General features: G+C 44.3%; 1 protein-coding gene across 2 annotated transcripts in view; it reads right to left on the bottom strand.

The window, feature by feature from the left end:
* LOC110492752 (metabotropic glutamate receptor 8) overlaps positions 1 to 27,675 on the bottom strand; it is a 241,073-nt gene that overhangs the window by 27,060 nt on the left and 186,338 nt on the right. For both annotated transcript variants that reach the window (XM_021567226.2, XM_036951948.1), the window contains exon 7: positions 7,594 to 7,794. In XM_021567226.2, coding sequence (XP_021422901.1) covers positions 7,594 to 7,794 — 201 coding nt within the window. The remainder of the gene's footprint in view (positions 1 to 7,593; positions 7,795 to 27,675) is intronic.

Here is a 27,675-nt window from a genome sequence, read left to right as displayed (position 1 = left end):
TGTTGTTCATTCTGCAACATGCTCCATAGGGTTAGCAATTTGTTGGTTTGTTTGTTTTTTCCAAAGGAAAGCGTGAATAATGTGATAAAGCAAAACGCACCAAAACTGCAAATGGACTTTTTTCACCCTTTAGTTCAAATTCATGTAAACTAATGCAATAAATTACCCTGATGGCTATTCTGTTTTTATTTTCTCTAGTAGTCATATTCAAAACAATATTCTGTTTGTTTTATAATAGTAAATGAAGCATTAGAAACAAAATAGTCCTGTATGCTCATTCTCTATTAGCTTCTCAATGCTAATCTTAAAATAAGCGTATGCAAAAGGAAAGTTGTTGGGTTAGCAATTAGCCTCTGGCTATAGTCAAAGTCACAGTCAAAGTGTTGCTTGGATGTCTGATTTGGTACATTTCAAACTCTGATTATGGGTAGCCCTTATGCTCTGCTTACAGAAAACCAGTGTGGGGAAAAAACCTCTGACGCTCATATGTGATGTGTGTGTTCATATGGCACTCATATAGGCTAAACTAAGCGTGGAATACACAGGCAGGAACAGATAGACAGATACAGACTATAAAATACCCAAAGGTTTCCTTCCTCCTGGAATATTTTATGTATTTCATACACTTAGGCACCCCTGCAGGCTCAATCAAGAGTAGCACACACAAACACACACTGTATTCCCACATCCCTTTCCCCTCTTCTCTTGAATTTATCAATCTGCATTATTTATTAAAAGATTCTCCGGCAAAACATTCATCCTACACATAGAATTGAAAATGCAAGCAAACATCACTTTTTCCTCTTTTTGTTTCCCTATTTCTCATTTAATTTAATGGCACACACAAAAGATAGTGTTTCATCATTCAACGCAGCAATAACGTGGGTTTGACTGAACACAGACATGCAATTTCAGCCCTGCGGTCATATTCATTGCTAATTCAATGTTTTTTCCCCCCGAAAATAACACAGTACAGTTCCACATTCATCAAGCTTGGCAGAGATATGAATCCCTTCAAGGTTTGAAGATTTTTTTTTAACAATCTACTGAAGCTTTACTAGTTCTGCATGTTTGCCATGAAAAGCTAGTGAGCATGCCTATTTCCCCACCCCATATCGTTCCCTAGCCCATTGCCTGAGAAGAAGATAACATAATTATTCAAATCTGCCTTTCCCTCTCAGGTAGGGAGCTGGAAGGAGAGCCACTTGGAGATATATAGAAACTTTCCCGACTGAGTTATTACAATTTTGAGGCAGATCAAGGCAAAGCGTGCCTAACAGGATACAACACAGTCTGGTCTTAGTTTAAGGACTGAGAAATATTCCCAAATTGGAGGTAGGGCCTTTGTGCTGAAAGGATGGGACACATTCTTGAAAAAAATTTGAATAGTGCACATAGATTAAATAACTGACTCATTCAGCACTACGAGTATAAAGAAATCCATTTTCAAAACCTTAGCTTCCACAGGGTCCGAGCATGGGGAGAGATATGCGAAGTGTGTATTATTTCTTTCTACCTTTATCTAAGCAAGCCCATCTCACCACACGCTTGGAAAAGGATATCAACCTTGAAAATCTATGCAGAAATAATAGGCAAGCGATGAAGGTGTACCGGCTTTATCTAGCCTCTCATCAAACCCATTTAATAGGTACTTTGGTGTAGAATTACAAAAGTACTGGGCCAACATTAAATTAATCACACTGTTATCTCACAACACTGAACAGGAGCTGTCTTCAGCTCTGCATGTGTTCCAAGCTGGAGAGATAAGAGGGACATATAGACGACTGTATCTGAGTCGTACCTGTGAATCAACAATCTAGCACACGTGACAAAAACACAATAGCAGGAGAAAGCCATTCCTACCTGCCCAATAGTTACTGTACAATCCAGCAACTATGTAGTATTAAGTAATGGCAACAGAGTGTGTTCTTAGCTTACAAACAATAAGTACCTTGTAAATAATACAATGTTTCCATAGAGGAGTCAAATAATGGAACACCCAATACTGTCTATGGTAGGGATTGTAATAAAATACATTAAAATACAACAATTGATAAAGAAATAAACTACATGGGCCTCCCGAGTGGCACAGCGGTCTAAGGCATGACTCGACCTTCGCCTCCCGAGCCCACTGGGGAGTTGCAGCGATGAGACAAGATTGAAATTGGGAAGAAAAATAACAAAATAAATAAACTACAACTACACTATGCCATTGAAGATATGGAATGTTGTAAAATAATTTGTATTTGACTTTCTATTCATAGTATTCATACATTTCTAAAAGACAGCATAAGAAGAAAGGATAATTATTGAAATGATACATCTTCAAATATAAGGAACTGGTACACAGAAGTACTTCAAACTGGAAATGAGGTAGTAATCAACATAGTAGGGTTAAAAATACAGCAAACAGAGGGACATAGAAGGCACGGTATGTGGGTATGTGATAGTGTATTATGATGGAAGTTGGGGTGTGCGTTTTTGTGTTTGGAAAAGTGTGGAGTTAAGTGAATGAAAAAGAAAAATGGTTGCTAATGTCAGAGATGTGTGATATACATTTTAAAATGAATTATAAATATTATGTATTTATTGTCCTACCATGATGGAACGGTCCCCTACCATATACCCTAGACAACCACCTGAGTGACCAACACCCTAATGATAAGTCCTTATCTGTTTTATAGGCCTGCTGCAAGTAGCCCAAACACAACCAAGACAGAAAGATAAATGCGGTCAGAGACTCACTAAAGCAGCACTGCCCGCTCAAGAGTCTGAGCCTGCCTGGCGGGGTTGGTCCAACAAAGCCAAAGCCCCCAGATGGGTGAGAATAATATACAAGGAGTTTCTCGAAGCTGCTAATGAGAACCTTGATGACCTTGTACCTAGCCGGTGGGAATTTCCGTGTGGTGCCCCCACCCAGGTAGTGGCAATGCTGGAAACACTAGCTGCAGTGACCCATGGGGATAGGGCTCACAATCGGACAATCAGAGAAGGGGCAAATTATTGTAGCCCTGGTGGCACAAAATAATCAAAAAGTCTGACTGCACAGAGATGCTTGGGAAAATGGTCATAATGGGGGACCAGAGTTTGTATGTTTCAGGGTGGGGGTGGGTTGTAACGGGAGCTCCATCAGCTAGGACATGACATTGGTTTATAAAATGCCTTTTCAAACAGCTAAAACTGTATATGCATTCACACATCAAGTCTTCTCTTGAGTTGGGCTCTGGGAATTCAAGGCACACTCAACCAGCATGGCTACCACAGCATTTTGCAGGTTTGCGCTTAGTGGGAATATCATTTGTTTTTCAACAGGACAATGACCCAACACACCTCCAGGCTGTGTAAGGGCTATATGACCAAGAATGAGAGCGATGGAGTGCTGCATCAGATGACCTGGCCTCCACAATCACCTGACCTCAACCCAATGGAGATGGTTTGGGATGAATTGGACCGCAGAGTGAAGGAAAAGCAACCAACAAGTGCTCAGCATATGTGAGTACTCCTTCAAGACTGTTGGAAAGCATTCCAGGTATAGTTGGATGCAAGAATGCCAAACTGGGCAAAGCTGTCATAAAGGCAACGGGTGGCTACTTTGAAAAATCTAAAGTATATTTTGATTTGTTTAACACATTTTTGGTTGGAACTTGTGGATACAGTGCCTTGCGAAAGTATTCGGCCCCCTTGAACTTTGCGACCTTTTGCCACATTTCAGGCTTCAAACATAAAGATATAAAACTGTATTTTTTTGTGAAGAATCAACAACAAGTGGGACACAATCATGAAGTGGAACGACATTTATTGGATATTTCAAACTTTTTGAACAAATCAAAAACTGAAAAATTGGGCGTGCAAAATTATTCAGCCCCTTTACTTTCAGTGCAGCAAACTCTCTCCAGAAGTTCAGTGAGGATCTCTGAATGATCCAATGTTGACCTAAATGACTAATGATGATAAATACAATCCACCTGTGTGTAATCAAGTCTCCGTATAAATGCACCTGCACTGTGATAGTCTCAGAGGTCCGTTAAAAGCGCAGAGAGCATCATGAAGAACAAGGAACACACCAGGCAGGTCCGAGATACTGTTGTGAAGAAGTTTAAAGCCGGATTTGGATACAAAAAGATTTCCCAAGCTTTAAACATCCCAAGGAGCACTGTGCAAGCGATAATATTGAAATGGAAGGAGTATCAGACCACTGCAAATCTACCAAGACCTGGCCGTCCCTCTAAACTTTCAGCTCATACAAGGAGAAGACTGATCAGAGATGCAGCCAAGAGGCCCATGATCACTCTGGATGAACTGCAGAGATCTACAGCTGAGGTGGGAGACTCTGTCCATAGGACAACAATCAGTCGTATATTGCACAAATATGGCCTTTATGGAAGAGTGGCAAGAAGAAAGCCATTTCTTAAAGATATCCATAAAAAAGTGTCATTTAAAGTTTGCCACAAGCCACCTGGGAGACACACCAAACATGTGGAAGAAGGTGCTCTGGTCAGATGAAACCAAAATTGAACTTTTTGGCAACAATGCAAAACGTTATGTTTGGCGTAAAAGCAACACAGCTGAACACACCATCCCCACTGTCAAACATGGTGGTGGCAGCATCATGGTTTGGGCCTGCTTTTCTTCAGCAGGGACAGGGAAGATGGTTAAAATTGATGGGAAGATGGATGGAGCCAAATACAGGACCATTCTGGAAGAAAACCTGATGGAGTCTGCAAAAGACCTGAGACTGGGACGGAGATTTGTCTTCCAACAAGACAATGATCCAAAACATAAAGCAAAATCTACAATGGAATGGTTCAAAAATAAACATATCCAGGTGTTAGAATGGCCAAGTCAAAGTCCAGACCTGAATCCTAATCGAGAATCTGTGGAAAGAACTGAAAACTGCTGTTCACAAATGCTCTCCATCCAACCTCACTGAGCTCGAGCTGTTTTGCAAGGAGGAATGGGAAAAAATGTCAGTCTCTCGATGTGCAAAACTGATAGAGACATACCCCAAGCGACTTACAGCTGTAATCGCAGCAAAAGGTGGCGCTACAAAGTCTTAACTTAAGGGGGCTGAATAATTTTGCACGCCCAATTTTTAAGTTTTTGATTTGTTACAAAAGTTTGAAATATCCAATAAATGTCGTTCCCCTTCATGATTGTGTGCCACTTGTTGTTGATTCTTCACAAAAAAATAAAGTTTAAACTTTATTAATAAACTTTATGTTTGAAGCCTGAAATGTGGCAAAAGTTCGCAAAGTTCGAGGGGGCCGAATACTTTCGCAAGGCACTGTATATGGAGGATTAAATATCCTGACCTAGTGAGATATACATGGCAGAGGTTCACTCAATCTAATCGTCTTGACTACTTTCATATGTCATTCTCTCTGGCACCAAAAGTTTTAAAAAGTGTTGATAGGGGACAGAAAGTGGTCGGACCATCAAATAATTGGCATATACACTAATCTTACAGAATTTCCACGTTGGCGAGGATATTAGAAATGTAATCAAAGCCTATTGGATGACAACTTGTTTTTAACCAGGACAGAAAAATTCATAAGTGACTTTTACCCCAAAATAATACAGGTACAGCAGATCTCCTTATTGTATGGGACATGTGCCTTCATAGGTCATGCAATCCAATAATCATCTTCAGCAATTTAGGTCAAAATAATTCATATTAACACAGAGGGAAATAGAGGGACTAAGTACAGATAGATAAAAATAAAAACCGTACCATAGAGGCACAGAATACAATAAAAGAAAAACAAACTTAGTCAAGAAAGATCAAGCGTTGCATCGTGTCTGGACACAGCCCTTAGCCGTGGTATATTGGCCATATATCACAAACCCCCAAGGTGCCTTATTGCTATTATAAACTGGTTAACAATGTAATTAGAGCAGACGTGACATTCAGTCTCCTCCATCTCCACTAACCAAAGTTAGTAAGGATTTTTCAAATCAAAGTTTGTCACGTGCGCCGAATACAACAGGTGTAGACCTTACAGTGAAATGCTTACTTACAGACTCTAACCAACCGTGCAATCCCCCCCCCCCCCCCCCCCCCCCCCCCAAAAAAAAAGGTATTAGGTGAACAATAGGTAAGTAAAGTTATAAAAACAACAGTAAAAAGACAGTGAAAAATAACTTTAGCGAGGCTATATACAGGCACCGGTTAGTCGTGCTGATTGAGGTAGTATGTACATGTAGATATGGTTAAAGTGACTATTCATATATGATAAACAGAGAGTAGCAGTAGAGTAAAAGAGGGGTTGGCGGGTGGTGGGTGGCGGGACACAATGCAGATAGCCCGGTTAGCCAATGTGCCGGGGTACTGGTTGGTCGGGCTAATTGAGGTAGTATGTCCATGAATGTATAGTTAAAGTGACTATGCATATGTGATAAACGGAGAGTAGCAGCACCGTTTTTTCCTTTTAATAGTGTAAATTTAACAGCTGAACAGAAAGACTCATGTGAAGTGCAAATTACAAAGGATTAACCTCTTGATGCAATTGAAGCATTTATGTCTGGGAGAACTCCAGGGCTGGATGGCATACCAGTGGAGGTATAACAAACCTTTTTTGATGTACTCAGAGGACTGTTATTATCATGTTTTAACCACTCTTATAAAATGGTAGATTATCAGAAACTCAACAAGAAGGTCTGATTTCATTATTACTGAAACAGGACCCTAGTGGTGAATATAAAGCTCCAGTCCATAAAAAAAATTGGAGGCCCCTTACACTTCAGTGTCTGCTGCACTGAAAGTAAAGGGGCTGAATAATTTCAGTGCAAAAAATTCTAGCAAAATGCACAGGGCATAGAATTAAAGAGGTATTGTCAGATATTATTCATCCTAATCAGACAGGCGTTTTAAATGAACAATAGATTGGAGATATTATAAGTACTGGAAACAAAATAACACTATGAAAAATCTGGGAAACCATGCCTGAGATTGAAAAGTTTTTTGATCAAGTATGACTGGAATTTATATATACTGTAGAGTGCATTCGGAAAGTATTGTTACATGGCAGCCTTATTCTAAAATAGATTTCTTTTTAAAACATCCCTCATCAATCTATACCCAAGATGAGAAAGTAAAGGAGCAAACGCATTAGTCAGTAATAGCAGATACTATATGGAGAGTAAGGATGAAGAGGATGAGGAGGATGAAAAGGGGTAGAAAAAGATGAACTGATCGGAAGGTGGGTTAAGAAAAAAGAGTGACGGCCAGAAAAAGAGTGGAAAGGGGGAGTAAGGTGGATAATGAAGAGAGAAGAACAGAGGAGGAAAGTGTATATTACAGAAATTAAGAGGTCAAGGCTAAGAAATGTAATTCATGAATCGGTGCTTAAGGAAGAGGAATTGCAGTTATATCGAAGAAGTGGCTATGGAGGTACTGCATAACAACAACGAAGTGGAAACAAAGGAGGACAATAATGGAAACGTGGAGAGAGTTTACATAATTATCCTAGTGTGATGAGGAAGAATTAGAAAGTGTTTCAAAAGTTGAAAAACTGAAATTAAATAGTTGAACAAGTGTATATGACATACAAATGGCTGGGGAGGTATTATGAGGATGTTGAAAAGAGTCCTTACCATTGAAGTTTACTGCCCGGATGAAGGTCAGCAGTTCCTTGCCGTCAATGTTGTGCATGCGTGGGCACAGGCCTATGTTCCCTGAGCAGAGCTCGCGGTGCATGCGGTGTAGGGCGTGGGCCATGGCATAAACCGCGTCCATCACAAACTGTACCTTCCCCTCCTGTTCATAGGTTGAGTCACGACCCACCTTCTCCAGTCCTGGACAAGATGAGAAAGACACCAACATAAATTCCACTGGTCAATAGACAGTCATGTTGTTGACTGTCAATTCCCAAGTATTCGCACGTGTACCTAGTAGGTGTAAATTGAAGAGTAAGGCAGTCAAATACTTAAGACTCTCACGTTCGTGATCTAGTCAATATGAATATCCCTGACTTTTTCACACAGTCCTTGTGTAAATGATTACATCTCACAATGGAAAACATAATCTCACAATACATACAGTACATCTCACCATGGCCACAACACCAACCTCTGTAATTTGTTCTAATTAGAACAATCGTATAAATAATACAAATATGTGTTTTGTCCACAATAAGAAAATTAAATACATCTACATTTTGCTCCAGCATTGATCAAAGTTCAGAAGTTATATTCAGAAGTTCAGTTATATTCTTGACCTGACTGAGTTCTAATAGCACCTGCCTCTTTGCCAATGAGTGGAATCATGAACCGTGATTTGTTATGTTCACTAGCGTCCTCCAGATTTGCCGCACAAATTTTGTCTTTTAGCAGCACACTCACCACTCTCTCGAATGGCTAACTCCACCCTCTAGTGGCACAGGCTGGTGGCCTGAGATGTGAAACGAACTAAACCAAACTCGTCAGCTCACAAGAGAAAAAGGCTAAACTAGACACGCTGCTGACCGTGTGGTTGCGAGATACATGACAAAAAGCCATTTTAAAACTGTCCCGCGACACCTGCCATGTAGACAGACATTCCACAAACAAACAAAAAGCGACTTAGAGAATGAGCGCACAACTGGTAGTCGCTTATACAGTTGAAGTCAGAAGTTTACATACACCTCAGCCAAATACATTTAAACTCAGTTTCACAATTCCTGACATTTAATCCTAGTAAAAATTCCCTGTATTAGGTCAGTTAGGATCACCACTTTATTTTAAGAATGTGACATGTCGGAATAATAGTGGAGAGAATGTTTATTTCAGCTTGTATTTCTTTCATCACATTCCCAGTGGGTCAGAAGTTTACATACACTCATTTAGTATTTGGTTGCATTGCCTTTAAATTGTTTAACTTGGGTCAAACGGTTTGGGTAGCCTTCCACAAGCTCCCCACAATATGTTGGGGGAATTTTGGCCCATTCCTCCTGACAGAGCTGGTGTAACTGAGTCAGGTTTGTAGGCCTCCTTGCTCACACATGCTTTTTCAGTTCTGCCCACAAATTTTCGATAGGATTGAGGTCAGGGCTTTGTGATGGCCACTCCAATACCTTGACTTTGTTGTCCTTAAGCCATTTTGCCACAACTTGGAAGTATGCTTGGGGTCATTGTCCATTTGGAAGACCCATTTGCGACCTAGTTTTAACTTCCTGACTGATGTCTTGAGATGTTGCTTCAATATATCCTTAACATAGATGGCACATAATGTTTTTTTTCCTCCAAACATAACGATGGTCATTATGACCAAACCGTTCTATTTTTGTTTCATCAGACCAGAGGAAATCTCTCCAAAAAGTACGATATTTGTCCTCATGTGCAGTTGCAAACCGTAGGCTGGCTTTTTTTAATGGCGGTTTTGGAACAGTGGCTTCTTCCTTGCTGAGTAGCCTTTCAGGTTATGTTGATATAGGACTCATTTTACTGTGGATATAGATACTTTTGTACCTGTTTCCTCCAGCATCTTCACAAGGTCCTTTGCTGTTGTCCTGGGATTGATTTGCAATTCTCGCACCAAAGTACGTTCATCTCTTTGAGACAGAACGTATCTCCTTCCTGAGCGGTATGACGGCTGCGTGGTCCCATGGTGTTTATACTTGCTTACTATTGTTTGTACAGATGAACGTGGTACCTTCAGGCATTTGGAAATTGCTACCAAGGATGAACAAGACTTGTGGAAATCTACAAATTTTTTTCTGAGGTCTTTGCTGATTTCTTTTGATTTTCCAATGATGTCAAGCAGAGGCACTGATTTTGAAGGTAGGCCTTGAAATAAATCCACAGGTACACATCCATTTGACTCAAATGATGTCAATTAGCCTATCAGAAGCTTCTAAAGCCATGACATCATTTTCTGGAATTTTCCAAGCTGTTTAAAGGCACAGTCAACTTAGAATATGTAAACTATATCTGGCCATGTGTTTAAGGTAATTGTCCTGCTGAAAGGTGAATTTGTCTCCCAGTGTCTGTTGGAAAGCAGGTTGAAGTTTTCCTCTAGGATTTTGCCTGTGCTTAGCAATATTCCATTTATCCTTACCCCCCCCGGTACTCAGTTATTTGTTGTGTTGGATATACCCCAAACATCACGCTTTGCTTTTTTTGTTTTGTTGCTGTATTATTTTAGTGCCTTTTTGCAAACAGGATCCATGTTTTTGGAATATGTTTATTGTGTACAGGCTTCCTTTTTACTCTGTAACTTCTTTTAATATTGTGAAGTACCTACAATGTTGTTGGGTAATTATCACAGCCACAGCCATTACCACATTGTCACAGCCACTAAACTCTGTTTTAAAATCCCTATTAACCCCATGGTAAAATCCCTGAGTGGTTTTCTTCCTCTCCGGCAACAGAGTTATTAAGGGTGCCTGTATCTTTGTAGTGGCTTGTAACGTAGACGCTGGAAGTCAAGAGGTGATAAGTTTAATATAACAACGACTATGGACCTACACAAGTAGCATCCAGGCATGAACAAACAGATACAATACCGCCTGGGGAAGGAACCTAAGGGAGTGCCAGATAAAGGGGAGGTAATGAGTGAGGTAATGAAGAACAGGTGTGCATGATGATGAAGCGCAGGTGTGAGTAATGATGAAAGCCAGGTTCGCATAATGATAATTCCCAGGACCGGTGGTTAGGTAAACCGGTGAAGTCAAATGCTGGAGAGGAGGAGCGGGAGTAGATGTGACATGACTGAGTGTATTGATACACCATCCAAAGTGTAATTAATAACTGCACCATACTCCAATGGATAGTCAATGTCTGCTTTTTTTTGTTACATACCAATAGGTGCCCTTTGCAAACCTGGTCTTTGAATCTGTGCTTGAAATTCACTGCTCGACTGAGGGACCTTGAAGATAATTTTATGTGTGAGGTACAGAGATGGGGTAGTCATTTTAAATCATGTTAAACACTATTAATGCACACATACGAATCCAGAGTCCATACAAACTATTATGTGATTTGTTAAGGACGTTTTTACTGCTGAACTTAAGTTAAATACTTGACTCAAGACATTGCAGATTTTCATTTTGAATTTGTAAACATTTCTAAAAACATAATTCCACAACATTTCAATTTAATCCAAATTAAATTCAGGCTGTAACAATAAAATGTGGAAAAAGTTAAGGAGTGATCATTTTGACACCACGGGGTGAGATCTTGTGTGGAGCCCCAGATTGAGGGAGATTATCAGTGGTTTTGTGTCTTCCATTTCCTAATAATTGCTACCACAGTTGATTTCTTCAAACCAAGCTGCTTACCTATTGCAGATTCAGTCTTCCCAGCCTGGTGCAGGTCTACAATTTTGTTTCTGGTGTCCTTTGACAGCTCTTTGTTCTTGGCCATAGTGGAGTTTGGAGTGTGACTGTTTGAGGTTGTGGACAGGTGTATTTTATACTGATAACAAGTTCAAACAGGTGCCATTAATACAGGTAACAAGTAGAGGACAGAGGAGCCTCTTAAAGAAGAGGTCTGTGAGAGCCAGAAATCTTGCTTGTTTGTAGGTGACCAAATACTTATTTTCCACCATAATTTGTAAATAAATTCAATAAAAATCCTACAATGTGATTTTCTGGATTATTTTTCTCATTGTGTCTGTCATAGTTGAAGTGTACTACCTATGATGAAAATTACAGGCCTCTCTCATCTTTTTAAGTGGGAGAACTTGCACAATTGGTGGCTGACTAAATACTTTTTTGCCCCACTGTATATAGAAATGCATACTTTCTTACTCATAACTGGTTTGGTGTGCTATAACTTATTTTTATAGGAATCAGTATGCACATACTGTACTTGCACTGGCCAAGTTTGCTAATCATTAGTTTGCCTTGAGGATATTACTTCAGAACACCTAAATAATTTGTTCTAATCTACAAGTATGAGGAATTCAAGGCATTTGCAAATTACACTGGAAAATGAAAAAAGCCTGCATTATATAAGATGGGTCTCTCATAAAAAACCAATGAAAGATGATTTCTCATTACTCAAGAGGGGTTAACATACTTGCGTCCTCTAATAATAGAGTGAGGTATCTCACTATGGGATATACCAATTTTCTGGGGGAGATCACTAAACGCTCCAATCACACAACGTCTGTCGTAGACAGACAGGAAGTGTGGCGACTAGTCGGGGACCCCACTCTATAAAAGTGGCCACCATCCCGCCCTCTGACATGTTCTCAAGCATATCTTTCTTCATTGCGCTCTTGCAAACAGGAAAATGCGATGATATACCTAACTCTATTATCAGAGAACCGGGGTTGCGCTAGTAACCTTAAGATCTGTTTCAAAAATGTGTTTTGTTATCTCACTATGGGATATAGCCCACTCCCGTACCACCGATATGATCTCTGAAGCCAGGAAGTCCCAATGGACTTTTCCCTCTAGGTGAGGACTGTACGTGCCAAGCAGATGCAGTGATGTCCATTTTGTAAAAATCTCAAAAGTATGAGGGGTAGCCAACAAGTCTATTGCACAGAGATGCCTAAAAGGAACAATCTTTTTTTCATCAGTCCACTGTTGGTACAGTCCGAAATGTGTGTGAATGTGGGACCTTTGTCTGTGAAAACTGTGAGCTCATCTTTTTACACTGCACATTCCCAGTCTACAGAACCCCTCTAGAAATTGTTGGCTGTGTTACATGAAAGATAGAAAGGGGAACAGGACCTGGTTTGTTTGTGTGGCAGCTGAATGCTAGGTCAAATGATTTTGCATCATAGATGAACAAACATGTTTAGGTTATGGCACTCTAGTGAGTGTGACTCATTGCAGAAATAGGCACTTTGCAAAGGGACTCAGATGTAGCTCAAATTTTACCTCTCTTGCATGTTTTCCTTTCAGGCATGTTCCCTCTCCCTTGTAGGTTTTCCCTTTCTTATCCAATACAGCCTCCTTTTATGTTTAATTCCTCACTGGGGAGGTTAAAGACTTGTAAATTGTAATGACTGTAAAAAAAAGAAATGCTTTTGGAAATGTTCTCGTTCCCGACTCTTTGTGTAATAGACCATATGTCAAGCCTGCTCTTGCTTCCCCTCTCTTGCGCTCGAGGGTGCCAGGCGGCCCATCATTACGCACACTTGTCACCATCGTTACGCACACCAGTGCTTCTTTGGACTCACCTGGACTCCATTTCTTTGTTGATTGTACCTCCTATATCTGTCTGTTCCTCAATTTGATCCCTGTGTCACCATTGATGCCGTTATGTTTTCCCATGTCCTTGTTTGTTTCTTGTCTGTTATCCATTAAATGTTCACTCCCTGTACTTGCTTCTCGTCTCCCAACGTCTGTCCTTACAGAATGCTGACACCACAATTTGAAGCATCAGGGAGGTTTTTGTTGGTGATGTCAGGTCCGGTTGCCACTGCCGGGGGAACCAGGAATGCCTCAGCTGGCTCGTCGGGCTTCCACACCTTAGCTGGCTCGAGAGGTTTCCTTCCCTTGGTTGGCTCAGCAGGCTCCCATCCCACGTCATGCCTCAGCCAGCTCGTCGGGCTCCCACGCCTCAGCTGGCTCATCAGGTTCCCATACCACGTCATGCCTCAGCCAGCTCGTCAGTGCACCAGGCGGACCATCATTACGCACACTTGTCACCATTGTTACAGGCACCAGTGCTTCGTTGGACTCCATTGCTTTGTTGATTCCTCCTCCTATGTCTGTTTGTTCCTTGGTTTGATCCCCGTGTCAGCATTGATGTTGTTATGTTTCCCCTGTCCAGATGCTGTCGTTGTTTGTTTCTTGTCTGTTATCCATTAAATGTTCACTCCCTGTATTTGCTTCTCGTCTCCCAGCGTCTGTACTTACACTATATGCTAGTTGAATGGAGAAACTGTAGTTGTAAAAGCTAATAATTGCTATATGCCTAATTTGTTTCATATTTTGTCATTTCAGTTTGATTTGAATGTTGTATATGGTTGGCGATTTAAATGTCTTAATTTTCAGGTTTGAATGAGACAATGTATTCCCCCGTGAAAAGTGCAAAGCCACACAGTTGTGGGTGAACAGGGAGTACAGCAGAGGGCTGAGTACACACCCATGGGGGGCCCATATGTTAAGAGTCAGTGTGGAGGAGGTGCTTTTGCCAATCCTCAAAGCCTGTGGTCTTCCTGTCAGGAAGTCCAGGATCCAGTTGCAGAGGGTAGTGTCCAGACCCAGGGCTCTGAGCTTGGAGGGAACAATAGTGTTGGATGCTGAACTGTAGTCAATGACCAGCATTCTCACATAGGTGTTCCCCTTGTCCAGATGTGTTAGGGCCATGTGAATAGTGATGGAAATGGCATCTTCTGTGGATCTGTTGGAGCAGTAGGCAAATTAGTGGGTCCAGTGTGCCTGGCATGCTGGCCTTGATGTGGGCCAGCTTCTTGTATTACTTAATGATGATGGGGTGAGTGCGATGGGGTGAGTGCGATGGGGCGATATTCATTTGGGTGACATCAAGAAGGGATCATAGCTTTCACCTGGTCAGTCTATGTCATGTAAAGCACAGGGGCTCCTAATGTTTTGTACACTCTGTATATATACACACCTTCACATTTGTGGATTCGGCTATTTAAGCCACACCCGTTTCTGACAAGTGTATGGAATCAAGCACAAAGCCATTCATTCTCCATCGACAAACATTGGTAGTAGAATGGGCTTACTGAATAGTTCAGTGACATTCAACGTTATGCCCTTTTGCATAATGCCAACTGCAACGTTTGGTGGAGGAGCAATAATGGTCTGGGGCTATTTTTATTTCACCTTTATTTAACCAGGTAGGCAAGTTGAGAACAAGTTCTCATTTACAATTGCGACCTGACCCCTTAGTTCCAGTGAAGGAAAATCTTAACGCTACAGAATACAATGACCTTCTAGACTATTCTTTGCTTCCAACTTTGTGGTAACAGTTTGAGGAAGACCCTTTCCTGTTTCAGCATGACCTGTGCACAAAGCGAGGTCCATATGGAAATGGTTTGCCCGAGATCGGTGTGGAAGAACTTAACAGGCCCGTACAGAGCCCTGACCTCAACTCCATCAAAAACCTTTGGGATGAATTGGAACGCAGACTGTGAACCAGGACTAATCGCCCAACATCAGTGCCCAACCACACTAATGCTCTTATGGCTGAATGGAAGCAAGTCCCTGCAGCAGTGTTCTAACATCTACTGGAAATCCCTCCCAAAAGAGTTGAGGCTGTTATACCAGCAGAGTGGGGACCAACTCCATATTAATGCCCATGATATTGGAATGAGATGTTCGACGAGTGCAAGTTGACACAATAACTGTTAGCAAAGGTGTTAGCTAGAGAAGACGTGCTGGATGTTGCAGGGATTTGTAGTTTTGCATGATGTCTACTTCGATGCTAATTAGCATTTTTGAATCTGTGAGTAAATAGAGCGGAATATATTGATTAAAGTCACCTTGTCCAAGAGAGATTAAAATGGTTATAAAAATGTCACGCCAATGTAAGGCTACACAAAACATAGCCCTTATTTTAAGTGTTTCTAAATTCCCCAATGGGAAAAAATTTATGGTGGAAAACCGATTAAAACCATTTCCCTGTTTGAATGCTAGGTTTTATGAGCATTATGAAACCACCACGTTGAGGCTCTACACTCTCTACACTTGACAGACAACTTAATCATGGGTCCTGGCATTTCAATTAAACATAACTTACCAGGGCAAATGTATTACCTCTGTACAGGACAGACTAGTTTCTGTTTTCCATTTTCTATCATGCCCTGGGGTTCAATTAGACTAGAAAATTAGATAAATGAAAAACTATTTACAGAGATGGTCTTGTGTGATGAGATAAGTTGAAAAATAATCAACAGCACTAATTTCAGCGCATATAAGGCTCTGACAAGCCTGAATATATTTACATTAAGAGCTTATTGTTATACTCCCCATTGTTATTTACTAACATCAAAAATGTGTCAGATTCTATCAACGTAGCAATAATAATGACATGCTTCTAGGTCTAGCATTGTTTTGCAAGATTTTTTTATAGAATACATAGAAATACTAAGCAGACAAAGTTGAATGGATTGAGTAGGTACTGACATTACAGGTTAAATATGTCTCCTTCAATCGGTCTAGCCTTCAGTACTATGCTTCAATAGTATGCATTGAACTCAACTCAAAAGTAAACTATAAAAAGTATGTCGACACCTGCTCATTGCTCATTGAACATCAAATTCCAAAATCATGGGCATTAATATAGAGTTGATCCCCTCTTTGCTGCTATAAAAGCGACCACTCTTCTGGGAAGGATTTCCACTAGATGTTGGAACATTGCTGGGAGACTTGCTTCTATTCTGCCATGAGCATTAGTGAGGTCGGGCACTGATGTTGGGCAATTAGGCCTGACTTGCATTCGGCGTTCCAATTCATCCCAAAGGTTTTTGTTGGGTTTGTTGGTGTTTCACACTGATCTCGAAAAACCATTTCTGTATGGACCATCGCTTTGTGCATTGTGCATTGTCATGCTGAAACAGGAAAGGGCCTTCCCCAAACTGTTGCCACAAAGTTGGAAGCACAGAATCGTCTAGAACAGTGGTCGCCAATCGTTCAATCGCGATCTTCAAGGTATTCCTAGTCGATCACCAAATATTTCTGTAGAAAAGCCAACGGACGCTAAAGGCTTGCGCTCCTTTTTAAAAATTGTGTTGAGCTGTTGCCATGAGGTGCACTTGATTCAAAAGTCCTGCACACCGGTTAAGCAAAGTGTTCCCATTAGACAAACTCTGCATACGCCGCGGACCATCAAATCTGTGACTGAATCGAGTGCACCTACTGCCCTGCCCCACCCAGCTCAAATCACCGTGGCTACAGAGTTTCCATGACCCTGGCCACAGCCAAGTTTAATAGGCTACTAGCCTATGTAAGATTGAGTAACTTTTAAAACCATGACCACAGAGAGACTGTCAACAAATACAGCAAAGAGCTGTTGTTTTTATGAGTGAGTTCATGTTTAAGTTTACATTCAGCACTGTCACTGTTTTTATTCAACACTATAACAAAACACGCTTCTCCGTACTTCCACTCGGGCTGCAGCTGCAATGAATGAGTAGCCAAGTATCGATAGCCCTGCATTTTATTATTATTAGCAGCTCATCGTGTTGATTTTAATATTAAGGAATATTTAACTCCTCTCTGGTCATAGGAACAACATGAATTTGTGCATGTGGCAGTTGTGGTGCGACTTGAGTTTCACCATCAGGTGGAAGACGTGTCCCCTCTCTCTGTTCAGTCTCACCGGAGGAAAGGAAGGAGTGAGCAGGGACCGTGAGAGATGGTTGGGAAATAAATTGTTTTCAACGGTCATCCAACTCGGAATTCCAAGTCGGAAACTTGGGCATCTTTCTAGAGCTCCAACTTTTCGACCTGAAGATCACTGATGTCGTGATTTGACCACGTTCACCATCAGATGCAGGTACCATCAGTCCAGTAAAATAAAAATACTAATTGTTTCAATTCATGCTCCACAGTGCCTCACAAGTGCTAAACCAACTGATCTATTTTGTTATCAAAGCTCCAGTTTTGAAATATAAATGGTCTGATTAACAATATTGGCAGGCCAATCATAGAGCCAGTATGTTGTGATTATGTATTAGGCCTACTGCCAAAACCTCATTCATACAGAACTGTTTGTGTGAGGTTAATGTAAAAAAAAATAATCTGAGCAGTAGATCTCAGCTTGCTTTTTGACTGTGAAAGTGATCTAGACTCAGAAAAGGTTGGTGACCACTGGTCTAGAATGCGATTGTATGCTGTAGCGTTAAGATTTCCCTTCACTGGAACTAAGCGGCCTAGCCTGAACCATGAAAAACAGCCCCAGACCATCTTTCCTCCTCTACCAAATTGTACAGTTGGCACTAGGCATTGGGCAGGTAGCGTTCTCCTGGCATCCACAAAAATCAGATTAATCAGTCGAACGACCAGATGGTGAAGTGGGATTCATCACTCCAGAGAACGCGTTTGTACTGCTCCAGAGTCCAATGGTGGAGAGCTTTACACCTCTCCAGCCGACACTTGGCATTGCGCATGGTTATGTTTGGCTTGTGTGCAGCTGCTTGACAATGGAAACCCATTTCATGAAGCTCCCGACGAACAGTTCTTGTGCTGGCGTTGCTTTCAGAGGCAGTTAGGAACTTGGTAGTGAGTGTTGCAACCAAGGACAGGTGATTTTTACGCGCTTCGCGCTTCACCATTTGGCGGTCCCGTTCTCTGAGCTTTGTGACCTCAAGTGGAGACTTCAGCATGTAAATCTTGGTGGAGCAAACACAAAAAATGTGGGATGCATGCCAGAAAAGCCACTACACAACACAACACAACACTAAACAATACATTAATTGCACAATAACAGTGACAATTGGTACCCACAAACTGTTAAGGCCTCCACAAAGCTGTCCCAACAGAAGAGCTTTCTTTTCAGCACCATGGAGTGAATCCTTGTTACCGCTAAACATGGCTTTCAGCAGAGCTTTGTCTAGCAGCGAAACAGTACATGGGCTACTAACAGCTTACTTTCTTAGCTACAGTATAAATATCTCCCTGGCATATTACATAATTTATGCAGAAGCATACAATACATTTTTGGAGTCACCTTGTTCTGCTGTGCTCACTTAAACAGGAAGGTGGCGCGGCGGTCCTTCTTGTGGGTAAATTTTGTCATCAAACCTTGTCATCAAAGTCTGGCATTCTCTGGATTTATGGAACTTCAAATCAAATCAAATCAAATTTTATTTGTCACATACACATGGTTAGCAGATGTTAATGCGAGTGTAGCGAAATGCTTGTGCTTCTAGTTCCGACAATGCAGTAATAACCAACAAGCAATCTAACTAACGATTCCAAAACTACTGTCTTGTACACAGTGTAAGGGGATAAAGAATATGTACATAAGGATATATGAATGAGTGATGGTACAGAGCAGCATAGGCAAGATACAGTAGATGGTATCGAGTACAGTATATACATATGAGATGAGTATGTAAACAAAGTGGCATAGTTAAAGTGGCTAGTGATACATGTATTACATAAGGATACAGTCGATGGTATAGAGTACAGTATATACGTATGCATATGAGATGAATAATGTAGGGTAAGTAACATTATATAAGGTAGCATTGTTTAAAGTGGCTAGTGATATATTTACATCATTTCCCATCAATTCCCATTATTAAAGTGGCTGGAGTTGAGTCAGTGTCAGTGTGTTGGCAGCAGCCACTCAATGTTAGTGGTGGCTGTTTAACAGTCTGATGGCTTTGAGATAGAAGCTGTTTTTCAGTCTCTCGGTCCCAGCTTTGATGCACCTGTACTGACCTCGCCTTCTGGATGATAGCGGGGTGAACAGGCAGTGGCTCGGGTGGTTGATGTCCTTGATGATCTTTATGGCCTTCCTGTGACATCGGGTGGTGTAGGTGTCCTGGAGGGCAGGTAGTTTGCCCCCGGTGATGCGTTGTGCAGACCTCACTACCCTCTGGAGAGCCTTACGGTTGAGGGCGGAGCAGTTGCCGTACCAGGCGGTGATACAGCCCGCCAGGATGCTCTCGATTGTGCATCTGTAGAAGTTTGTGAGTGCTTTTGGTGACAAGCCGAATTTCTTCAGCCTCCTGAGGTTGAAGAGGCGCTGCTGCGCCTTCTTCACAATGCTGTCTGTGTGAGTGGACCAATTCAGTTTGTCTGTGATGTGTATGCCGAGGAACTTAAAACTTGCTACCCTCTCCACTACTGTTCCATCGATGTGGATAGGGGGGTGTTCCCTCTGCTGTTTCCTGAAGTCCACAATCATCTCCTTAGTTTTGTTGACGTTGAGTGTGAGGTGATTTTCCTGACACCACACTCCGAGGGCCCTCACCTCCTCCCTGTAGGCCGTCTCGTCGTTGTTGGTAATCAAGCCTACCACTGTTGTATCGTCCGCAAACTTGATGATTGAGTTGGAGGCGTGCGTGGCCACGCAGTCGTGGGTGAACAGGGAGTACAGGAGAGGGCTCAGAACGCACCCTTGTGGGGCACCAGTGTTGAGGATCAGCGGGGAGGAGATGTTGTTGCCTACCCTCAACCCTGGGGGCGGCCCGTCAGGAAGTCCAGTACCCAGTTGCACAGGGCGGGGTCGAGACCCAGTGTCTCGAGCTTGATGACGAGCTTGGAGGGTACTATGGTGTTGAATGCCGAGCTGTAGTCAATGAACAGCATTCTCACATAGGTATTCCTCTTGTCCAGATGGGTTAGGGCAGTGTGCAGTGTGGTTGAGATTGCATCGTCTGTGGACCTATTTGGGCGGTAAGCAAATTGGAGTGGGTCTAGGGTGTCAGGTAGGGTGGAGGTGATATGGTCCTTGACTAGTCTCTCAAAGCACTTCATGATGACGGAAGTGAGTGCTACGGGGCGGTAGTCGTTTAGCTCAGTTACTTTAGCTTTCTTGGGAACAGGAACAATGGTGGCCCTCTTGAAGCATGTGGGAACAGCAGACTGGTATAGGGATTGATTGAATATGTCCGTAAACACACCGGCCAGCTGGTCTGCGCATGCTCTGAGGGCGTGGCTGGGGATGCCGTCTGGGCATGCAGCCTTGCGAGGGTTAACACGTTTAAATGTCTTACTCACCTCGGCTGCAGTGAAGGAGAGACCGCATGTTTTCGTTGCAGGCCGTGTCAGTGGCACTGTATTGTCCTCAAAGCGGGCAAAAAAGTTATTTAGTCTGCCTGGGAGCAGGACATCCTGGTCTGTGACTGGGCTGGATTTCTTCCTGTAGTCCGTGATTGACTGTAGACCCTGCCACATGCCTCTTGTGTCTGAGCCGTTGAATTGAGATTCTACTTTGTCTCTGTACTGACGCTTAGCTTGTATGATAGCCTTGCGGAGGGAATAGCTGCACTTTCAAGACAACTGGGAACTCTGAAAAAAACAAGGTTGATTCAGGTCGGAAAGTGATCTTCAGGTTGGAACTCTAGAAAGAGGCCCAAGTTCCTGACTTGGAATTCCAAGTTGGATTACGTATTTTCCCAGTTGGAGCTCTTTTTTTCTGAGTTCCCAGTTGTCTTGAACTCACTGAAGTCTGAGATTTCCCAGTTTCCAGTTGTCTTGAACGTGGCAGAAGTCATGCTGGATTGACAGCATCGCCAATGTATTCAACCTTTTCTGGCCCAGGGTGTTGCATGTGAATGTTTATCCTTTTAAGCTTGGAAAAAACCCAGACTAGGACCACACACCCACTCCACTGAATAGCAGGCTAGTGATTGCTTTGAAAAGCTTGCAGTTAACCACTGATTCCTTCCAAACCACTCATTGTTAAATTGCGATTTCCAACTTGTTGTGTAATGTTTATGTCCAATGGCCAATGAGCACCGATACATTTTATGTATAATTTCTCATCATCATTGAAAATAATTTGCAAGTAGATTATCGACTTGATTCATGATGATGACAGCCTGTCTAGCTTCCTAGCTAAGATTTTGAAAGTATGATATTGACATAATCAATCCAATCAAAGCTTCGGTAGATACAGTGCATTCGGAACGAAATCAGACCTCTTGACCTTTTCCACATGTTGTTATGTTAGACTTATTCTAAAACGGAATACATCATTTTTTTCATCATCAATCTACACACAAAACCCTATAATGACAAAGCAAAAACAGTTTTCTATACATTTTAGCAAATGTATTAACAATAAAAATGTCATGTTGTCATGTTGTCTTGTCTCTGTCCTTTCCCTTCACCCTGTCTCCCTCTGCTGGTCGTGTCAGGTTACCTTTTCTCCCCCGCTTTCCCCCAGCTGTCCCTTGTCTCCTCTAACTACCCATTCACCCCGTTCCCCACCTGTTCCCTTTTTCCCTCTGATTAGGTCCCTATATCTCTCTCTGTTTCTGCTCCTGTCCTTGTCGGATTCTTGTTTGTTTGTTTGTGTCATTCATGCCTGAACCAGACCATCGTCGTGTTACTGTAACCTTGTCCTGTCCTGTCGGAATCTGCCTGTCCGTCTGAGCCTACGTTTTGTTTTCGTCATTAAAGTAACTCTGTTTTGTTAATTCGCTTTTGGGTCCTCATTCACGCACCTTAACAGAAGAATCCGACCAAGAATGGACCCAGCGACTTCGGATCCTCTCCACTCAGCCGTCGAGATCCAGGGAGCGATGCTAGGCAGACACAAGCAGGAATTGTCTGCTGCTCGACATGCCGTTGAGACCCTGGCCACCCAAGTCTCCAACCTCACAGAACAGGTTCACCATCTCCGCCTCGATCCACCGGCCACTTCCAGGGCTTTCGAATCTCCGGAGCCCAGAATCAATAACCCGCCGTGTTACTCTGGGGAGCCCACTGAATGCCGCTCGTTCCTCACCCAGTGTGATATTGTGTTTTCTCTCCAGCCCAACACTTACTCCAGGAGCACTGCTCGTGTCGCCTACGTCATATCTCTCCTTATTGGACGGGCTCGTGAGTGGGGCACGGCAATCTGGGAGGCAAGGGCTGAGTGTACTAACCAGTATCAAGACTTTAAGGAGGAGATGATACAGGTTTTTGATCGATCTGTTTTTGGGGAGGAGGCTTCCAGGGCCCTGTCTTCCCTATGTCAAGGCAATCGATCCATAACAGACTACTCTATTGAGTTTCGCACTCTTGCTGTCTCCAGTGGCTGGAATGAGCCGGCCTTGCTCGCTCGTCTTCTGGAGTGTTTCCGCGCAGAGGTAAAGGATGAGATTCTCTCCCGGGAGGTTCCTTCCAGCGTGGATTCCTTGATTGAACTCGCTATTCGCATTGAGCGACGGGTTGATCTTCGTCACCGAGCTCGTGGAAAGGAGCTCGCGCTCTCCGTCGCCTCCCTCTCCGCATCACTACCATCTTCCTCTGCCGGCTCGGGTGCTGAGCCCATGCAGCTGGGAGGTATCCGCATCTCGACTGAGGAGAGGGAACGGAGAATCACCAACCGCCTCTGTCTCTATTGCGGTTCCGCTGGTCATTTTGTCACTTCATGTCCAGTAAAAGGCCAGAGCTCGTCAGTAAGCGGAGGGCTACTGGTGAGCGCTACTACTCCTGTCTCTCCTTCAAGATCCTGCACTACCTTGTCGGTCCATCTACGCTGGACCGGTTCGTCAGCTTCCTGCAGTGCCTTAATAGACTCTGGGGCGGAGGGCTGTTTTATGGACGAGACCTGGGCTCGGGAACATGACATTCCTCTCAGACAGTTAAAGGAGCCCACGGCCTTGTTCGCCCTGGATGGTAGTCCTCTCCCCAGGATTCAGCGTGAGACGCTACCTTTAACCCTCACTGTTTCTGGTAATCATAGTGAAACCATTTCTTTTTTAATTTTTCGTTCACCTTTTACACCTGTTGTTTTGGGCCATCCCTGGCTAGTTTGTCATAATCCTTCCATTAATTGGTCTAGTAATTCTATCCTCTCCTGGAACGTCTCTTGTCATGTGAAATGTTTAATGTCTGCTATCCCTCCTGTTTCCTCTGTCTCTTCTTCACAGGAGGAGCCTGGTGATTTGACAGGGGTGCCGGAGGAATATCACGATCTGCGCACGGTGTTCAGTCGGTCCAGGGCCACCTCTCTTCCTCCACACCGGTCGTATGATTGTAGTATTGATCTCCTTCCGGGAACCACCCCCCCCCCGGGGTAGACTATACTCTCTGTCGGCTCCCGAACGTAAGGCTCTCGAAGATTATTTGTCTGTAGCTCTTGACGCCGGTACCATAGTCCCCTCCTCCTCTCCCGCCGGAGCGGGGTTTTTTTTTGTCAAGAAGAAGGACGGGTCTCTGCGTCCCTGCATAGATTATCGAGGGCTGAATGACATAACAGTGAAGAATCGTTATCCGCTTCCTCTTATGTCTTCAGCCTTCGAGATCCTGCAGGGAGCCAGGTTTTTCACTAAGTTGGACCTTCGTAACGCTTACCATCTCGTGCGCATCAGGGAGGGGGACGAGTGGAAGACGGCGTTTAACACTCCGTTAGGGCACTTTGAATACCGGGTTCTTCCTTTCGGCCTCGCTAACGCTCCAGCTGTCTTTCAGGCATTAGTCAATGATGTCCTGAGAGACATGCTGAACATCTTTGTTTTCGTTTACCTTGACGATATCCTGATTTTTTCACCGTCACTCCAGATTCATGTTCAGCACGTTCGACGTGTCCTCCAGCGCCTTTTAGAGAATTGTCTTTTTGTGAAGGCTGAGAAGTGCACTTTTCATGCCTCCTCCGTCACATTTCTCGGTTCTGTTATTTCCGCTGAAGGCATTAAGATGGATCCCGCTAAGGTCCAAGCTGTCATTGATTGGCCCGTCCCTAAGTCACGCGTCGAGCTGCAGCGCTTTCTCGGCTTCGCGAACTTCTATCGTCGTTTCATCCGTAATTTCGGTCAGGTGGCAGCTCCTCTCACAGCCCTTACTTCTGTCAAGACGCGCTTTAAGTGGTCCGTTTCCGCCCAGGGAGCTTTTGATCTCCTCAAGAATCGTTTTACATCCGCTCCTATCCTTGTTACACCTGACGTCTCTAGACAGTTCGTTGTCGAGGTTGACGCGTCAGAGGTGGGAGTGGGAGCCATCCTTTCTCAGCGCTCCCTCTCTGACGACAAGGTCCACCCATGCGCGTATTTTTCTCATCGCCTGTCGCCGTCGGAACGTAACTATGATGTGGGTAACCGCGAACTGCTCGCCATCCGGTTAGCCCTAGGCGAATGGCGACAGTGGTTGGAGGGGGCGACCGTTCCTTTTGTCGTTTGGACTGACCATAGGAACCTTGAGTACATCCGTTCTGCCAAACGACTTAATGCGCGTCAGGCGCGTTGGGCGCTGTTTTTCGCTCGTTTCGAGTTCGTGATTTCTTATCGTCCGGGCTCTAAGAACACCAAGCCTGATGCTTTGTCTCGTCTCTTCAGTTCTTCAGTAGCCTCCACTGACCCCGAGGGGATTCTCCCTGAGGGGCGTGTTGTCGGGTTGACTGTCTGGGGAATTGAGAGGCAGGTAAAGCAAGCACTCACTCAAACTCCGTCGCCGCGCGCTTGTCCTAGGAACCTTCTTTTCGTTCCCGTTCCTACTCGTCTGGCCGTTCTTCAGTGGGCTCACTCTGCCAAGTTAGCCGGCCACCCTGGCGTTCGGGGTACGCTTGCTTCCATTCGCCAGCGTTTCTGGTGGCCCACCCGGGAGCATGACACGCGTCGTTTCGTGGCTGCTTGTTCGGTCTGCGCGCAGACTAAGTCCGGTAACTCTCCTCCTGCCGGCCGTCTCAGGCCGCTTCCTATTCCCTCTCGACCGTGGTCTCACATCGCCTTAGATTTTGTCACCGGACTGCCTTCGTCAGCGGGGAAGACTGTTATTCTTACGGTTGTCGATAGGTTCTCTAAGGCGGCTCATTTCATTCCCCTTGCTAAGCTTCCTTCTGCTAAAGAGACGGCACAAATCATCATCGAGAATGTTTTCAGAATTCATGGCCTTCCGTCAGACGTCGTTTCGGACAGAGGTCCGCAATTCACGTCTCAATTTTGGAGGGAGTTTTGCCGTTTGATTGGGGCTTCCGTCAGTCTCTCTTCCGGCTTTCACCCCCAGTCTAACGGTCAAGCAGAACGGGCCAATCAGACTATTGGTCGCATCTTACGCAGTCTTTCTTTTCGCAACCCTGCGTCTTGGTCAGAACAGCTCCCCTGGGCAGAATACGCCCACAACTCGCTTCCTTCGTCTGCGACCGGGCTATCTCCTTTTCAGAGTAGCCTCGGGTACCAGCCTCCGTTGTTCTCATCTCAGTTCGCCGAGTCCAGCGTCCCCTCCGCTCAGGCTTTTGTCCAACGTTGCGAGCGCACCTGGAAGAGGGTCAGGTCTGCACTTTGCCGTTATAGGGCGCAGACTGTGAGAGCTGCTAATAAGCGTAGAACTAAGAGCCCTAGGTATTGTCGCGGTCAGAGAGTTTGGCTCTCCACTCAGAACCTTCCCCTTAAGACGGCTTCTCGCAAGTTGACCCCGCGGTTCATTGGTCCATTCCGTATTTCTCGGGTCATTAATCCTGTCGCAGTGCGACTTCTTCTTCCGCGATACCTTCGTCGCGTCCACCCGGTCTTCCATGTCTCTTGTGTTAAGCCCGTTCTTCGCGCCCCCGCTCGTCTTCCCCCCCCCCCCCCCCCATCCTTGTCGAGGGCGCACCCATCTACAGGGTCCGCAGGATTTTGGACATGCGTCCTCGGGGCCGTGGTCACCAGTACCTTGTTGATTGGGAGGGGTACGGTCCGGAGGAGAGGAGTTGGGTTCCCTCTCGGGACGTGCTGGACCGTGCGCTGATCGAGGATTTCCTCCGTTGCCGCCAGGTTTCCTCCTCGAGTGCGCCAGGAGGCGCTCGGTGAGTGGGGGGGTACTGTCATGTTGTCTTGTCTCTGTCCTTTCCCTTCACCCTGTCTCCCTCTGCTGGTCGTGTCAGGTTACCTTTTCTCCCCCGCTTTCCCCCAGCTGTCCCTTGTCTCCTCTAACTACCCATTCACCCCGTTCCCCACCTGTTCCCTTTTTCCCTCTGATTAGGTCCCTATATCTCTCTCTGTTTCTGCTCCTGTCCTTGTCGGATTCTTGTTTGTTTGTTTGTGTCATTCATGCCTGAACCAGACCATCGTCGTGTTACTGTAACCTTGTCCTGTCCTGTCGGAATCTGCCTGTCCGTCTGAGCCTACGTTTTGTTTTCGTCATTAAAGTAACTCTGTTTTGTTAATTCGCTTTTGGGTCCTCATTCACGCACCTTAACACATGTACTGTCATGTTGTCTTGTCTCTGTCCTTTCCCTTCACCCTGTCTCCCTCTGCTGGTCGTGTTAGGTTACCTTTTCTCCCCCGCTTTCCCCCAGCTGTCCCTTGTCTCCTCTAACTACCCATTCACCCCGTTCCCCACCTGTTCCCTTTTTCCCTCTGATTAGGTCCCTATATCTCTCTCTGTTTCTGCTCCTGTCCTTGTCGGATTCTTGTTTGTTTGTGTCATTCATGCCTGAACCAGACTGTCATCATGTTTGCTGTAACCTTGTCCTGTCCTGTCAGAATCTGCCGGTCCATCTGAGCCTACCTATGTTTGGTAATTAAAGAAGCTCTGTTTAAGTTGATTCGCTTTTGGGTCCTCATTCACGCACCGTAACAGAAGAATCCGACCAAGAATGGACCCAGCGACTTCGGATCCTCTCCACTCAGCCGTCGAGATCCAGGGAGCGATGCTAGGCAGACACAAGCAGGAATTGTCTGCTGCTCGACATGCCGTTGAGACCCTGGCCACCCAAGTCTCCAACCTCACAGAACAGGTTCACCATCTCCGCCTCGATCCACCGGCCACTTCCAGGGCTTTCGAATCTCCGGAGCCCAGAATCAATAACCCGCCGTGTTACTCTGGGGAGCCCACTGAATGCCGCTCGTTCCTCACCCAGTGTGATATTGTGTTTTCTCTCCAGCCCAACACTTACTCCAGGAGCACTGCTCGTGTCGCCTACGTCATATCTCTCCTTATTGGACGGGCTCGTGAGTGGGGCACGGCAATCTGGGAGGCAAGGGCTGAGTGTATTAACCAGTATCAAGACTTTAAGGAGGAGATGATACGGGTTTTTGATCGATCTGTTTTTGGGGAGGAGGCTTCCAGGGCCCTGTCTTCCCTATGTCAAGGCAATCGATCCATAACAGACTACTCTATTGAGTTTCGCACTCTTGCTGTCTCCAGTGGCTGGAACGAGCCGGCCTTGCTCGCTCGTCTTCTG

The sequence above is a fragment of the Oncorhynchus mykiss genome, chromosome 2, assembly GCF_013265735.2.
Source record: "Oncorhynchus mykiss isolate Arlee chromosome 2, USDA_OmykA_1.1, whole genome shotgun sequence".
NCBI classification, from domain to species: Eukaryota; Metazoa; Chordata; class Actinopteri; order Salmoniformes; family Salmonidae; genus Oncorhynchus; species Oncorhynchus mykiss.
The sequence above is the reverse complement of the archived record's forward strand: the minus strand, read 5'-3'. Positions and strand labels throughout refer to the sequence as shown.